General features: G+C 56.2%; 1 protein-coding gene across 6 annotated transcripts in view; it reads right to left on the bottom strand.

Moving 5' to 3' along the window:
- SRC (SRC proto-oncogene, non-receptor tyrosine kinase) overlaps positions 1–15,179 on the bottom strand; it is a 50,414-nt gene that overhangs the window by 11,265 nt on the left and 23,970 nt on the right. For 2 of the 6 annotated variants that reach the window (XM_038572270.1, XM_038572271.1), the window contains exons 3-7: positions 10,521–10,681; positions 9,380–9,637; positions 7,633–7,732; positions 6,642–6,659; positions 720–752 (exon numbers count right to left, since the gene is read on the bottom strand). In XM_038572270.1, the coding sequence (XP_038428198.1) occupies positions 720–752; positions 6,642–6,659; positions 7,633–7,732; positions 9,380–9,629 (401 nt within the window). In that variant the 5' untranslated portion in view covers positions 9,630–9,637; positions 10,521–10,681. Of the gene's footprint in view, positions 1–719; positions 753–6,641; positions 6,660–7,632; positions 7,733–9,379; positions 9,638–10,520; positions 10,682–13,938; positions 13,957–15,179 lie in introns of those variants that run through there. The other 4 variants (XM_038572272.1, XM_038572274.1, XM_038572273.1 and 1 more) reach the window with 4 other exon arrangements.

Here is a 15,179-nt window from a genome sequence, read left to right as displayed (position 1 = left end):
GGAGTTCTCGTGCCACCAGGCCAAGCTGGCCCGGAATTCTTTCTCTCCCCAGCCCAGATGCCTCTTGGCCCAAGCTGACTCAGACGGACTTTGTCCAGGACCGTGGCAGGACTGACCTTGGTCAGCCTGAGGTCTAAATTCACAGGGGGCAGAGTCCTGGGATGGGGAGGAAGCTGCTTCCCTGCAAATAGACCAAGCCATCTCAAGATGCCAAGGGCTGTCTTGGGAATGAGGGAGGGAGCTCCCTGTCTCTGGGAAGGAAGCAAGTTGTAACAGGAGAGATGATTCCTGCCTAAGACAGATGTCAAATCAGATCTCCAAAGCCTCCCCAAGCCCTGAGATTTGGAAGCTGCTGAGACCTGGGTGGAGGTAGGGGGCGGCCCCTTGGGGGCTTGGTGACAATCCAGGCACTGATCCTGCAATGCTTGCCTTTGTTGCAAACCACTGGTCATCCATAAGGGACTCCTTAACTGAATACTACAGGCCTCTTCCTGCGGCTTACCCATCCTACCCTACTGGGGAAACTGAGGCCAAAGGGGGCTGGGACTTGCCCAGAGTCACACAGAGCCATGTCAGAGGGGCTGAGGTGGCAGAGACTCAAAGCCCAGGGCACTTCTACACTAACTGCCCCATGAGGAGGAAATGGGGACGGGGCGGAGGAGCTCCCTGCAAGGTCGGGTCCCCTGGGCCTGGGTGGGAGTGGGGAGGGGGCGAAGTACCTTTGCAGCCATCTGAATGTGAACCAGGTCTGGCTGGAGCGGGGGTCCAGAGACACAGAGGAGAGAGGAGAAAGCGAGAGCCCAACAGGAAAGAAGAGGCAGAGATGGGGGTGGTGAGAGAGAAAGGCAGAAAGAGCAAGGAAGAGAGCAGGAGAGCAGGCGGTGCTGGGGACAGGGGACAAGGCGGGGCAGCCACAGAGGCCTCACATCCAAAGCAACCGAAGGGGAAGGGGATGGGGAGGGGTCTGGGGCGGGGTGGAGGGGGACGGTGGGGAGGGGAGGCCAGTGGGAAAGGCTGCCTGGGAAATAGGGCTCAGCCCCCTTCCATTCCCACCGTGCAGATGGGAAGACAGGCCAGAGAAGCAAAGGCCTCTGCTCAAGGTCACACAGCCAGGCCCAGGCTCCTGACTCCCACATCAGAAGGAATCTTCCCCTGCGGGGTGTGCTGGGGCCTGATCACTTGCGGAGCTTCTCACTCCAAGGCTGCCTTTGGACCTCACCGCAACCAGGACCCTGAGAAGACACACAGCAGGCAGGATGTGCCCCCCTTCCTCAGTGCCAGGGCCCAGAGAAAAGGGCCCGTGCCCACATTTGCACAGTCTGGACTTGAACCTGGATCCCTGGCTCCTGATTCTTTTGAGCTGCCTTGGACACAGTCTTCGACCCATTTTGAAGATAGAGTAGTTGAAGCAAGGAGAAAGCAGGCTGGGAGAGCTCTCCAAACACTGGAGAGCACCCAGACCTGGGGGCTCAGTAGGGGCGCATCGAGGCTGAACCAGACGGTATAGAGTGCCTTCCAGACAGCGAAGGGAGCGTGGCCGGGGGCTGTGAGGAACACCTCAGCCGCGCAATTGCTGCACGCACACTCAGGCAGGGGCATGAGCTCACACGGCGGTCTCCGCTGGAGAGGGGGGGCTCTGGAGTTAGGGGGCACGGTCGACCTCAGGGAAGGCCCTTCCTTGGAAGCTCAGGACCACCATCCATCCCCCTGTTGTGCAAACACCCACGGGTGTCCACTTCTGTCTGTCCCATGTGATCCTCGAGGCCACCCTGTGAGGAAGGGGGGCCTCAGCCCCCCGATGAGGAAACTGTGGCTCAGAAACATCAAGGGATCAGCCCAAAGCCACACAGCACCCAGGCTGGAGTAACTTAGTACTTTGTAGGGAGACTGAGTCATAGAGATGGGCAAAGACTTGCCCAAAGCTATAAAGCAAGAACTTACAGGGAACAGCTGAGATCTTCCAGTAGGAAAATAAGGCAGAGGGGCAGTGATTTGTTGAAAGCCATAGCAAACCAATGGCAGGGCAAGGGTGACTACCAGGGCCCAAGTGCCCAAAGCCAGACACAGAAGGCCCTCCTGGACCCCTGCAGCTTCCCCAGGCCACTTAGAGGCTCAGAGACCCTCAGAAAAGCCAGGGGAAGCAAGAGGAGGAGGCAGCAGGGCTAGGGGCGGGAGACTGGGCCAAGGTCTAGGTCAGAGGCAACAAAACGAGACAGATTGACAAAGCCAGAGTCTGCAAACTGGCTGGCCTCTGGGGAGCCCCCATCCACACACTCAAGAGTGGAAGGTCGGCAAGGAGTATGTGCCCAGAGGCCAACCAAGCAGGGCCCCGGAATCAAGGGGGGGTTCAATCCTGCTGACATTACCCAGACTTCAGCCAGCACATCCTCCAGCTCCCTGATATCAGCCCAGTTGTGAGTTTGGGGTTTCAAGTCCAGATCTAGGGTTTTATTTAGTTCACAAGGCAGGGGTGAGGTACACCACAGTCTCACAATGGACCCAAGGTCCAACTTTGACCTGGCCCCAGCTTGAGAGGTATCTAAGAGCTTGAGCTCCAAGAGTCAGACCTCCCTGGGCACCATCCCATCCACCATTTGCAGGTTACGTGACCGGGGCCCTGCCTCAGTTTCCCCACCTGCCCACCTGTAGGGATACTCAGGCCTCCCTACAAGTACATAAAATACTGGCACAGGGCCTGGCACATAGTGGGGGCTCTATGTTCATGAGCTGTTAGTATCTTGATTTGGCTTTAAAAAGAAAAACAATTAGGGATCCCTGGGTGGCGCAGCGGTTTAGCGCCTGCCTTTGGCCCAGGGCACGATCCTGGAGACCCAGGATCGAATCCCACATCGGGCTCCCGGTGCATGGAGCCTGCTTCTCCCTCTCCCTCTGCTTATGTCTCTGCCCCTCTCTCTCTCTTTCTGTGTGACTATCATAAATAAAAATTAAAAAAAAAAAAAAGAAAAACAATTAAATCTGTATCTCTGTGGGACCCCTCCCTACTCTCCAAAATGTTTTTAAAAACTACAGCAACAAAATTAATTAATTTATTTATTAACTAAAAACCAAAGCAGCTGATGAAGGGAAAATATTTGTAATAGTCTAAATGCCCAGCAACAGGAAATGTCCCAAAGACATTATGGAGATTACTCTCAGATATTTACACTATGCAATATGGGGAAAGAATGAGGGAGGAGCTAGATGTACTGACAATGGCAAGATATCTCTGTCCTAATGATTAGTAAAGAAAGCAAATCATTAAATAAAATGTATAGTTGAAGTAGGAAAAAAAAAAAAAAAAAACCAAAGCAGCTCAGTCTCAGTCTTCAATAAGGATCTGCTGTGTGACTTTGGGCAAGTACCCTATCTTCTCTGGGTCTTAATTTCCTCATCTATAAAAAGGAAATAATATTCCCAGAATCTCCCTTGTAGGCAAAGTGTATCAGTCATCAATAAGCTGGGTTTAGGGCCAACTAAGATAATTACTATGACACCATCTAGGCCCACCTGTGAAAAGGAGCTATCAAGCCACATCTTCCTATGTCCATGGTCTGGGAGGCTCGAACGTGCCTTGGGTAGGTCCCAAGTGAGGGACCCCACAGCCTCCCAGATGGGTCCAGTCCAGCAGCGACACCAACCTAAGCCCAGACTTAGAAGTCATCTATCAGTTTGAGCAGATTTACTACATCTAGCACCTTCCCCAGGGGCCTGGTCCTTATCAGATGGATGTGAAAAAGGGAAGGAAGGAAGGGTATTACACACATTCCCTGACCCACTCCTCACCTTCCCTTAGGTGGTCAGAGAAGCACTGGACCAGGAGTCCTCGAATTTTACACCCCAAGTGCTGTTCACTAGCTGTGTGACCTCAGACAACTGACCTCACCTCTCTGAGCCTCAGGATCCTCTTTTGGGACCCTAATCCTTGAGCCGGCCATGCAGGCATGGAGATCGGGAGTATGGCAGCTTCAGAACCTGGGAAGTTATTCTGGTTTGGGAACTTATATTTAACTCACTTGGATTGTTGGAACTGGTCAGTCAGATAAGCACTTTGGGGATTGCGGGCAAGCCAGGGTTCCCTGAGGCCTGGGCACATGGTCAGTGGGGAGGCAGCAGGGTGAGGCGAGGGCAGGTTGCATGAGAAGGGTAAAAAGGTATCCCCATGGTGGGAAGTGGGACTGCAGTGCCCAGAACGAGTTGGGGAGACATCAGTACCTGCTGGAGGGCTCCCCCAGAGAAGCTGCTGGAATCTGGGTCAGAGGAAAGAGCAGATCAGGGAAGAACCCAGAGTCAGACTCAGAAGGGCCCTGACTCCTAGAGACTCAGACAGCAGGGCAGGGTGCTCAGGATAGTCAGATCTCAGAACCCTCTGGGCTTCCTCAGACCCAGGCCACACAGCGCACAGGATTCCAGGACCCAGGGCTGTTTGGCATGAAGATCCACGGAGCAGGGTCTCCAGGACTGCTACTGTGAGGACCAGGACCCGGCAAGCCCTGGCCAAACCCCACCAACGGACGGGCTAGTCCTTAAGCTCTCCCTGACACCCAGCCCAGCCACAGGCTGGCCTCAGGAAGCCCCTCCTTCATCCAGGGGCGGGACAGGAGGTGTAAATCATGGGCCCTAAGCAATAAGGGGGACAGGACATGCAGGGTAGCCCCTGGGTGGCCATGAGGCCTGAACACCTCAACTTTGGGTGGCCCATCTGTCACTAAGTGCCCCCAGTCCCCTGTCCCCCACTTCCTCTAGGGCCCCAACTCCACCACCACCTGACTTCTCAGGCAAAGGAGTGGCTGAGCACTGCGATGGGGGAAGGGCTCCCAGTCCCCCTCTCCGGTCATGGCAGGTCACCGCTTCCCTTGGACGGGCCTCCACCACTTGCAGCCCCAGGCCTGGCCCAACACCGTCAGCCCTACTTGGACAGCAGGAAGAAGGGAGGGGAGGGGCCGGGCGAAGGAAAGGGGAGAGAGGCAGAACCAGAGCTTCCAGAGCCTTCCCTCCCACCACACCTTCGCTCAAGCTGTGGCCCCAGCCTGAGGCGCCCTTCCCATCATCACGGGTCGAGATGGGGAGAGATCCCCCTGAAGCATCCTCCCCAGCAGCACGCCCCGTCCTGGTGCCTCTACGGAGCCCCTCCTGCAAGGGCCGTGGGTGGGAGGGCCTGCCCGCCCCTCCCAGCTCTGCCACCGCCAGCCGTGTGACCTCGAACAAGTCACCTCACCTCCCGGGGCCTCAGTTTCCTCCTGTGCAAAATAAAGCAAAGCAGAGTTTCCACTTCCCGGGGCTGTGGTGTCGTATAAATAAAACAACGCAACTTAAGACCAGGCTGGCAGCCAGAGCACCGTAAATGGTGGCCGATTACTGGTCGTTCATCTTGCTTGGTGACACCAGGGAGGCACCCCCTGCTGCGCTGAGCGACAGGTGATCTGGGACCCACAAAGGCGGCAGACCTGAGAGCAGCCCCCCAGGAGCTCCCGGTCTGGGGGAGGCCGATGCGAACCGCTTGGAACCACCAGGGCACCGAGCGGCACTAGGACTGACACGCAAGGGGCGGAAAGATGGGGAGAGAGCCGCGGCCCGAGTTTCCATCCCGGCTTTGCCACCTGCTAGCTGTGTGACCTTGGTCAAGGGCCTTCACAACTCTGAGCCTCAGTTTCCTCGCTTGCAGAATGGAGACAGCCCCTCCCCCGTCACCAGAGCCCTGGCAGGACTGCATCGAGGAGTAAATACAAGGACATGGGTAGAAACGCCTGGCACAGCACCTGGCACCTCTTTTCCCTTTTGCCTCCCAGAGAAGGCGTCCTGAGCTGGATCTTGAAGGATGAATAGGAGTTTGCCAGGCAGAGACGGGAGAAAGGTGTTTCAGGCGGAGGGAAGAGCGTGCACAAGGGTAGGGAGGCATGACCGAGCAAGACACACTTGGAGTTGGTGATGTCCAATCTCCTCAGCCAGGCCTTTGAGGACGCTGGGGGACCAATCCTACTCTATCCCCAGCTCCTTCCTGCCTTTCCACTGCCCTGCCCTCTCCAGCAGACCGCCCCTCCGAGAGGGACTGCCTGCCTCCCGCCCCTTCCACCTGCCCCAAAGCATCACTGCTCTCCTTGGAGGACTTGCTTGGAACCTTCCAGTCCCTGTAGTCACCACCAGAGGGGGGCACACAGCAGGAACCAAAATGCATGAGCAAGGACCCCAGCCCTGCCCTCTCTGCCTATCACTTGGTCTGGACTGGAGCTCGCACCACCCTCTCCTGCCACACTGGCTCCAGGAAGGGCCCCTTCTCCACCCAGGCCTCACCGGGCCGGCACTGGACCCTGCATGCAGCTGGCACTCAGTGGACGCTGAGCAGTCAGGATGGAGAGCGGGAGGGTGAGCAGGAAGGTGGCTGGGGAGGAGGCCTGATGGTGAGTGACAGGGGGACGGTAGGGCCCTCCCCAACCTCAGCCTGGGGGTTAAGGTGGGGACCCGGCCACACCGGTTGGGGGTAGGGCCGAAGCTGAGGAGGCTGGCTGGGGGCAGCCAAGGGAGCCAGGACCCGCAGGCAGGGACATGCAGAGGCAGCACATGCAGATAGCAGCCCCCCCCCCCTTAACCAGCAAAGCCCCCCAACCCCCCGACCCCAGCCCGCCACCTACGAAGCATGTACACACCTGACATCCACTTTCCTCCTAAGGGCCAGCGAGAGAGAAGCAGAGAGAGGGAGAAGCTGAGAGGGGGCTGGAGGGAGCAAGCAGGAGCCAGGAATTGGGGAAGGGGTTCCAAATGAGGATGGGGGCGTAGAGTAGGCCTTGCCCAGGGCAGGAATGCAGCGGGTGCTGAGCTCTGCCCGGCGCTGTGCTGGCAGCGCCTGCGGGAACAAGCCCCCGCCCCTCACCCCTGTGCGTGTGTCCCAAAGCCTGCACCCCCCACACCCCCCTCCCTGCCCCGTGACAGGCACTGCAGCCCACCCCCGGGACACTCCTGGCAGGGAAAGGAGAAGAGGAAAGAGGAGAGGAAGGACCCCTACCCCATGGCTAGAGCCCCAGCTACCACTCACTAGTTTATCCCCCCCTTCCCCCGGCCCTGCTCCCCTGCCCACAGGAGCCCCAGAGCCAGCTTGGCCCTAGGACGCCCCACCCCAAGGCTGGAGTCTCTGGAGGTCAATCAGACGTCCACACCCCATCCCTGTGCCCCGTCATAACCCCTCACACTGAGTGCCCAGTATGGGGTCTCTGTCCCCTGCTGCTAGAGACTGGTTCCACCAGCTGCCCCAGGCCCTCCAACCCCAGGTCCCTAAGGAGGGCACGTCTAGGGGCACAGCATCCTGCTTTAGGCCCTGTTTTCTGTAGTCCTGGGTCCTAGACCCAGTCCTGCCCTGACCATATGCCCCTCTGTGGGGTCTGGGATGATGTGCCCTACTGAGTAGTTACTGAACCCAGATCCCTGCCCTGGGAGCCCTCCAGGATCCCTGACCACCACCACCTATCTCATCTCTCATAGGCTCAGGACAGTTCCCTGGACCTTGGCGAGCCTTGACACTAGCCATGCCTGCTGCCCATCATGCTGCCCCCAGCTCTGGGATGCTCAGAAGTGGCTCTGGCCCAAGACCAGGTCAGGGGGATAGGGTCCCAAGGGATGAGGGACAGGGGGTCGGTCACTCACGTGTTGTTGACAATCTGGAGCCGCTCCCCTTTCTTGAAGGACAGATCGGTCTCTGTCCGAGACTCATAGTCATAGAGGGCCACAAAGGTGGTCACTCCACCTGCAGAGAGAGGTGGGAAGTGTCAGAATGGCCAGGGTCATCGCTCAAAAGAGGGGTGGACAGGAGGGCCCTGGGCAGAATAGAGGCTGGTCTCCCACAGCCGCACAGCCCAGCCCAGAGCCGTGGCCACCTTTACAGGGGCTGGCCCAGCAGTGAGTGTGTCCACCTGTGTGCATGTGTCTGGGTACCCCTGTGAGGGTGTGTAGGAGGCGTGTGCGTCTCTTCACATCTGAGCGTGCCCACTGGGCTCTGGGTGATCCTGACTTCTGGCTTCTGTTTAGTGCCCATCCTCCACACAGACCCAGAAGCCCCCAGCAACAGGCTTCTTAGCACACAGTAGGTGCTCGAGAAGCGACTGGGGGTGAATGAGCCAGTGAATGAAGGAAACTGCACCCGGTTGGGCTGTTCTGTTTCTGTGTCTGTGTGACTGGGTGTATTGGGGGAGAGCTCAGTTCCAGGTACTGTGCCCTCAAAGAGATCCCTCTGTCCCCCATTTTAACCACAACCTTCACCCCATACCCCCCAAGACCCCCCCTGCCCTTTTTGCTCCTTCAACGGCAGCACCGCCTTCGAGCAGCCTACACATTTTACGAGCCTTGCTCTGTTTTTCTCCCCCATGCTCTGCATACTGCTGTGTCCCCAGCACCAGAAGAGTCCTGGCTCACAGTACGGGCATCACAAATGAATGGGTGTGTTTGTGGGTCTGTGTCTCACTCGGGTATGTGTCTGTATCTAAGGCATCCGTGAGTGTCCCTGTGTGTCCGTGCGTCTGTGTGTTCTCACTGTGTGTATGTACATCTGTGAACCTGTGGGTATCCGTGATGGTGCTCCTAGCTGAACCTGTCCGTACCCTGTGTGTGTCTTTGAGGGGCTTCTGACTGCCTGTGTGTGTGTCTTCATCTGGGAGTACGAGGTTATCTGTGCGTGTGTGTCTGTGTTTGCGTACATCTGCCTGGTTGCATGTCTGTGCCCGTCCATGTGTCCCTAAGTGGGTCTCTATGTCCACAGTGTATCTATGAGTATCTCATCTTTGATGGTGTCTCCAGCTCATCTCGTTCAAGGGTCTGCATAGGTATCTTAGGAGCTGCTGTGTGTGTGGCCCTGAGTGTGTCGAGGGAAGAATGCACGTGTTTGTGTGAGTGTCTTCCAGCTGTGTGTCTCTGAGACCACGTTGGCATCTTTCCGTGAGCATCCCCGGCCTGGGACTGCCATACCGCGAAGCGCCAGCAGAGGGCGCAGGGGCGCATCGCGGCGCTGGGCCAGGCCCCTGAGAACCAGAGAGCTGCCTCCTGCCCTCCCTTGCCCCCTCTGCCACCCAAGGCCTCCCGACCTGACCCATCGCTGGGCTGCCCAGAGCAAAAAGCAACGCCTCAAACCCAGTCCTCATGCTGCCCTGAGCCAACAGCCCCCGGGGCCCCCTGCACCTCGGTTCCCCTCTGCAGGCCCATATCTCTAGACCCTGTTACTGTCCACTTTGGATTTGCTCTCAAAGGCAGTGGGATTTGCACCACACTGTCCAGTTTATAAAGCTCTTCCCCACCCACAGTCTCCAGGAAACCCCCAACAGTCCCCAAGCCCAAGACACCCACAGCCCTGCTGCGAGAGAGGCCCGGCCCGCAGGCACCCACGCTCCCAAAGCCCACTGACCAGCCAGCGGCCCCGCCCGCTGCGGGGAGGTGACCGTGTCCGAGGAGTTGAAGCCCCCAAACAGCTTGGGCTCAGCAGCTGCGGAAGGGAAGGCTGTACTGGGGCCTCGGTGGCCATCAGCGGAGGCTGGCTTGCTGGGTGTCTGTGAGGTGGGGAAGGCACCCCCGCCGCCACCGTGGGTGTTCTCAGCTGGCTCTAGGCTGCGGCGCCGTTGGCTGGCATCCTTGGGCTTGCTCTTGTTGCTGCCCATGGTCCTGGCTGGAGATGAGAAAGCACACTGGGTGAAGGACTCTGGGAGCAGGCAGGGCTGCTGGGCCCGGGCCCTTTAGACAGCCTCCACCCCCACCCACCATTCTACAGACGAGGACACCGAGGCCCAAAGAAGGGCACCAGCCTCTTTTGGATAAGTTAGACTTTCAGAGCCTCAGTTTTTTAACCTGTAAAATGGGGATAATAATGGGACCCATAAATGGCTTCCTTGGGACAAAGCCAGGCACAGAAGCAATGACTCATAATCAGAAGCCCTAACCTCCCTCACTTCCCCCTGAGTCAGTTTCTGTCGGTCATGGGCAGGGACAGTATCTGAGTCATGGCCATATCCCAGGCATACAACACATAGGAGAGGGCTCACTGAGGGCTTGCTGAGCAATTACATGACTGACTGAGATGGTCTCACACCAGAGTGAAAGGTGCTAATAGTTGCAGCCAAGACAGGGATACAGAGGAAGCTGGAAGGAGAGATGTCTGGGAGCTCACCCAGCCACAGGGCCTTTGCACATGCTGTTCCCTCTGCCTGAATGCTCTTCCCTGACCACTTCACCAGAATAACTCATGCCTCCTTCAGTTCTCAACTCAAAAGTCACCTCATGGGGAGGTGTTCCCCAAATCCTTTCTGGTTTAAGTACCCCCTTACTTTTGTACCTCTCTTGATAACACGTGGCCCAGAAAAAAAAAAAAAAACAAACTGAAAACTCTCCAGTGATGCCCATAGCCCCGCCACCCCCTTTTGCCTCCTACCTCCCACTCCACAGATCCTGGTTGGTCCCAGCTTCCAACAAATGTGGCCAGGGTCTTCCCACCCATCACGGCCACCCCTCCCTATGCCCCCCATCTTGGCAGCCCTGATGGGCCATCACCTCACCTGGGGGAAGGCAGGGGCTGTCCCAGAAGGTCTGGGAAGCAGCCTGAGGTCTCAGCACGAACACCAGGTCAGGGGTCTTGAACTAGAGGCCCTGCTCCACGTCTCCCTGCTATGTGACCCTAAGCAACTGACTTCCCCTCTTTGGGCCTCAACGTCTTCATCTGCAAAACAGGGAGAAGGCAGACCTCTCAGGCTGTTGTATGGATATGATTAGAAAGAGAAATCACCATGGCCCTGAGTCTTGGGTCCCAGTTTACCAGGCTCTGACTCTGACAGTTCCAATGCTAAGAGCTTCCCAGACCTTCCCTTCCATCAACCTTCCCAAAGCATTTTATGAGCATGAGCAAGGCAGGGTATGACGCAGCGGTTAAGAGTGGGCTCTGGAGCCAAACTCCCCGAACTCAGATCCCACCTTTACCCTCATCGGCCATATCACCTCAGGGTAATGACCTAACCTCTCTGTGCCCTATTTCTTCATCTGGAAATGATGGGGTCATCAGGGTCCATGGTAAGTGAACGAGGCAAGTATGTTCTTGCTGGGAATGAGGCAGGTCATCCCACCACATCCGCTATGACTGATACTGTGTGATTCTGGATATACCGGCAAGGTAGGTTTGGGATATTCTCCAGGGAATGCTGCAGGCCCTGGAATCAGTCCAGAACTTCCTCTGGGAACCCATGGATGGGGAAAAGTGTTCTTGACTGGTTGAGGCCTTAGGCAAGACTACCGGCCCTGAGCCCCAAGCCCAGCTCTGCAAGCTCTCCTCCTGCAGGAACTTTAGCCAGTTCCTGCACCCCTGAACCCCTCAGGCTGACGGACTGCACAATGTGGGCGTGGCCTGCATGCTCCCTGGGGACCATCCAGCTCAGAGAATGGGCTGGGGAGGCCCTGAGGAGACCTGCTCAACAGCCCAAGGGATCACCAGGGCCTCCTGAGGGACAGGCCAACAAGCCTGGAGACAAAGAAGACCAAGTTCCATGGCAACCCAATCCACCGGGGTCATATCAGCACTCATATTGTTGGTGTCCCGTGGGTCCTACTGACCCAGTTCCCCGCGGCTCCAGGCTGCACCTGCTACGCAATGGCTCCCTGGTACAGCATTCACAGCACTGACTGTGCAGCAGAAGCTACGCTAGTCCATGGAAGGACACAGGGACGAATTGCCCGGGCCTCGTGTCAGGGGACACATGCTTTAGCAGGACACTCATTTGTGGGACTTTCGGAGGAAACTAAAACTATAAAAAATATTTTTTAAGGATGATTTAAAAAAAATTTTTAAATGGAGAACTTTCTAAGGGCCTGAACTTTCTTTATTTTCCTTTTTAAGATTTTATTTATGGAGCACCTGGGTGGCTCTGTGGTTGAGTGTCTGTCTTTGGCTCAGGTCGTGATCCCAGGGTCCTGGAATCAAGTCCCGCATCTTCCCCTTCTGCCTATGTCTCTGCCTCTCTCTGTGTCTCTCATGAATAAATAAATAAAATCTTTAAAAAAAAAAAAAGAAAGATATTATTTATTTATTTATTTGAGAGAGACAGCACAAGTTGGGGGTCAGGCAGAGGGAGAGGGAGAAGCAGACTCCCCACTGAGCAAAAGCCCAACGTGGGACTCAATCCCAGGACCTCAGAATCATGACCTGAGCCAAAGGTAGATGGTTAACTGACTGAGCCACCCAGGCATGCTGAATTTTCTTTAGATTGAACTAAATGATGCAGAGGGAGCTCCCTGTCACTGGAGGTAATAATCAAGGACAGGAGAAAGAGTCATTGGGTGGTGTGCTATAGAGAAAAGAGGGAGAGTCAGGCCTGGATCTTGAGCACCGTCCCAGCTCCTAGAAAATGCATGTGCCCTTTTTGGTGGGGGTGAGGGAAAAAAAGACAGCTCTTGCTCCCAAACTCTTACACTGACCCAGACTCCCCAGCAGGGCACTCAGCAAAAGCACAAGAGAGCCTTCAAGACCCAGCCAAGGTGGTCTGGTCTCCTGTTGCAATGTTTGTTGGTTGGAGGAGTTTCTGTTCTGTTTGTTTTGTTGGTCTTTGCGGTTAAAACCAATTACGTACGTAACACGTGTTTGTGGAAAGGCAGGGGTGTGGAGGTGAAGAGCTAGAGTACTAGAGTGTTTGAACCCCAGCCCTACCACCCCATCATGGGACTCTGCCTCAGTTTCCTCCTCTGTCAGTCGGGGAGACCGGCACTGATCATCTAGTGCCTTTGACCAAGCCCCCTGCAGGCAGGACTGGATCATATCCATCTCCACCACCCCAGTGGCCAGGACAGGCCTGGCACCTACTACTACTTATTGCTCTGGAAATATCTGCAGAATAGACAAGAGACTAAATGAGCACAGATATGAATTGCATCCTGCTTTGTTCCCCCAACGCCATGCTGTGGAGACCAAGTATCATTCTGGATATTCAAACACTCCCAGGGCCTCGACCTTATACAGGCCCTGCTCTAAGCTGTTTGAAAATTCTCATTCGTCAAATTCTCATGATAATCTGGAAGGTAGATACTAGTAGTGTTCCTGTTTTACCAATAAGGAAACTGAGGCCCAATGGGGTTGAGGAACTTGTCTGAGGTCACACAGCGAGGGTGAGAGAGGACAGGGAACCCCACTGAGCAGGTGCAGGTATCAGGGGCTGCTCATGGGGTCTGCTGGGGAAACCTGTGACCCTACCTCCTGCCCTCAGGATGTCCCCTCACAGGGAACAGCCAGATGCCCTTGGTGGATGGCGCACAAGCAGATCACGCAGCCCAGTCCCCTCTCCTAGAGAAAGCCAGACGTTCCCAGCTTCAACAAAGCAGAGTGTGCCCATGGAAGGACAGGCACATTCAGGGTGGGGTCTAGTCCCTGCAGGGCTGTGGCCACACTGTGTGACCTCAGGAGAGACCACCCTCCTGGGCCCCAGGCTCCCTTCCTGAGGCAGGACCCCATCGCAGGACCTTTTGGTTCTGAGGTCCGAACGCCAAGTCACCATGAGTTGCCCATCTGAGAGGAACCAACCCACATCTCTTCCGCCACTTGCACGCTCTGAGGTACAGATAGACCCTTGGGGGACCGAGAGGAAGTGGTGAGGCCTCTGTCCTGGGGGAGACCAAGGTTTCCAGAGGAAGGAGGCCCCTTTCCTCTGGGGAGCCACTCCTAACCTCAGCCTCCTGACCACACTCTCCAGACGGAGGGGAGGGCTTGTGCACAAGAGGTGCCAGGAAGCCAGCCTGCAACACCTCCCCTCACCCCCGGGGTCCCCACCTGGCTTGGCATCTCCCCCAGCCCAGCCCGTGGCCCCAGCCCTGCGTCACGTGTCCCTGTCTCAGCGCTGGTGCCCCCACCCCCCCAAATCTTCCTCAGACGTGTCCCTGCCCTCAGCCGGGCGCCTGGCTTCTGGGGCCTGGACGCAGGAGTCTGGCCCTCAGGCGCACCCTGCTCCCTGCAGCCAGGGCATCTCTGCAAACTACACAGACAACGGGGCCTCCTCTGCTTGGCACGCTCCATGGAAAGCCAGACACGACGTCCGTCCTCGCGAGGGAGGGGCTGGCGAGTCAACGATGGTCTGCTCACCGTGGGGACGGCCGTGCAGCTGAGGAGACAGGGCAAGAGCTGGGGCAGCCCGAGAAGATGCAGCGGCAGGGGAAGAGGGGCAGCTGCCAGGGCACAATGTCCTCTGGGCCCCTAGGGACCTCAGTTTCCACAACTGGGAAAGGGGTACAATGACGCTACCTAAGCCATGGGGTTAGTGAGAGGAGTAAATGAGCCACCGCTTGCCGTGGGCTTGGTGTGGTGCTGGCCCAGAGGACACGTGAGCTACGAGGATTCTGTAAAGGAAGTGTGTGTGTGTGTCTATGACAGCACACTGAGGTGCAGAGAAAGTTCTGGAAGGATTCCAAATTCCTCACAATGCTTCATCCAAGAGATGTGGGACATGGAGAGGAAAAAAATCCCTTTTTTACTGTATGTGCTATATCACTTGACATTTAGAAATTACGTTATTAGTGGGGCCCCTGGGGGGGCTCAGTCGGTTAAGCACCTGCCTTCAGCTCAGGTCATGATCTCAGGGTCCTGGGGTCGAGTCCTGCATTGGGCTCCCTGCTCAGAAAGCCCCCCCTTTCCCTCTGCCCCTATGCCCACTTGTGCTTTCTCTCTCTCTCTCCCTCTCTCAAATGAGTAAATAAAATCTTTTTTAAAAATTACATTGTCAAAAATTGTTTTTTAATGAGAGTTAAAAAAAAAAACAAAGAACAGAAGAGCTTTCCATCACTCTGGGTGAACCCCTCTTCACCCAGCCCTGCACAATTGGTGCTGTCACCCTCTCCATGACCCCTCTGCTGGAGGGCACCACACTCTCCCTCACCTCCTGACCTGGCTGCGCCCCCTCCCCAGGCACATGGACACTCACAACATCCAGAACCGTCTGGGGGATAAACTGCTGTTCGGTCACAGCACTCCCACCCCCTCCTTCCCTACTCTGGCGAGCATCACCTTCACTTCTAAGGGTGGAAGGAAGCCAGAGGATTAGGATGTGAGAGTGAGGAATCCAGTTAGGCCTGGGTTCAAATCCTGATTCCAGTACTTACTAGCTAAATCTTCTTGGGCAAGTTACTCTGTGTCTCAGCCTCATTATTTTCTTTTTTTAAGATTTTAAAAATTCATTTGACAGAGAGAA

Source organism: Canis lupus, chromosome 24 (assembly GCF_011100685.1).
Source record: "Canis lupus familiaris isolate Mischka breed German Shepherd chromosome 24, alternate assembly UU_Cfam_GSD_1.0, whole genome shotgun sequence".
NCBI classification, from domain to species: Eukaryota; Metazoa; Chordata; class Mammalia; order Carnivora; family Canidae; genus Canis; species Canis lupus.
Note: the sequence above shows the minus strand (reverse complement) of the source record. Positions and strands in the feature narration are given on the sequence as shown.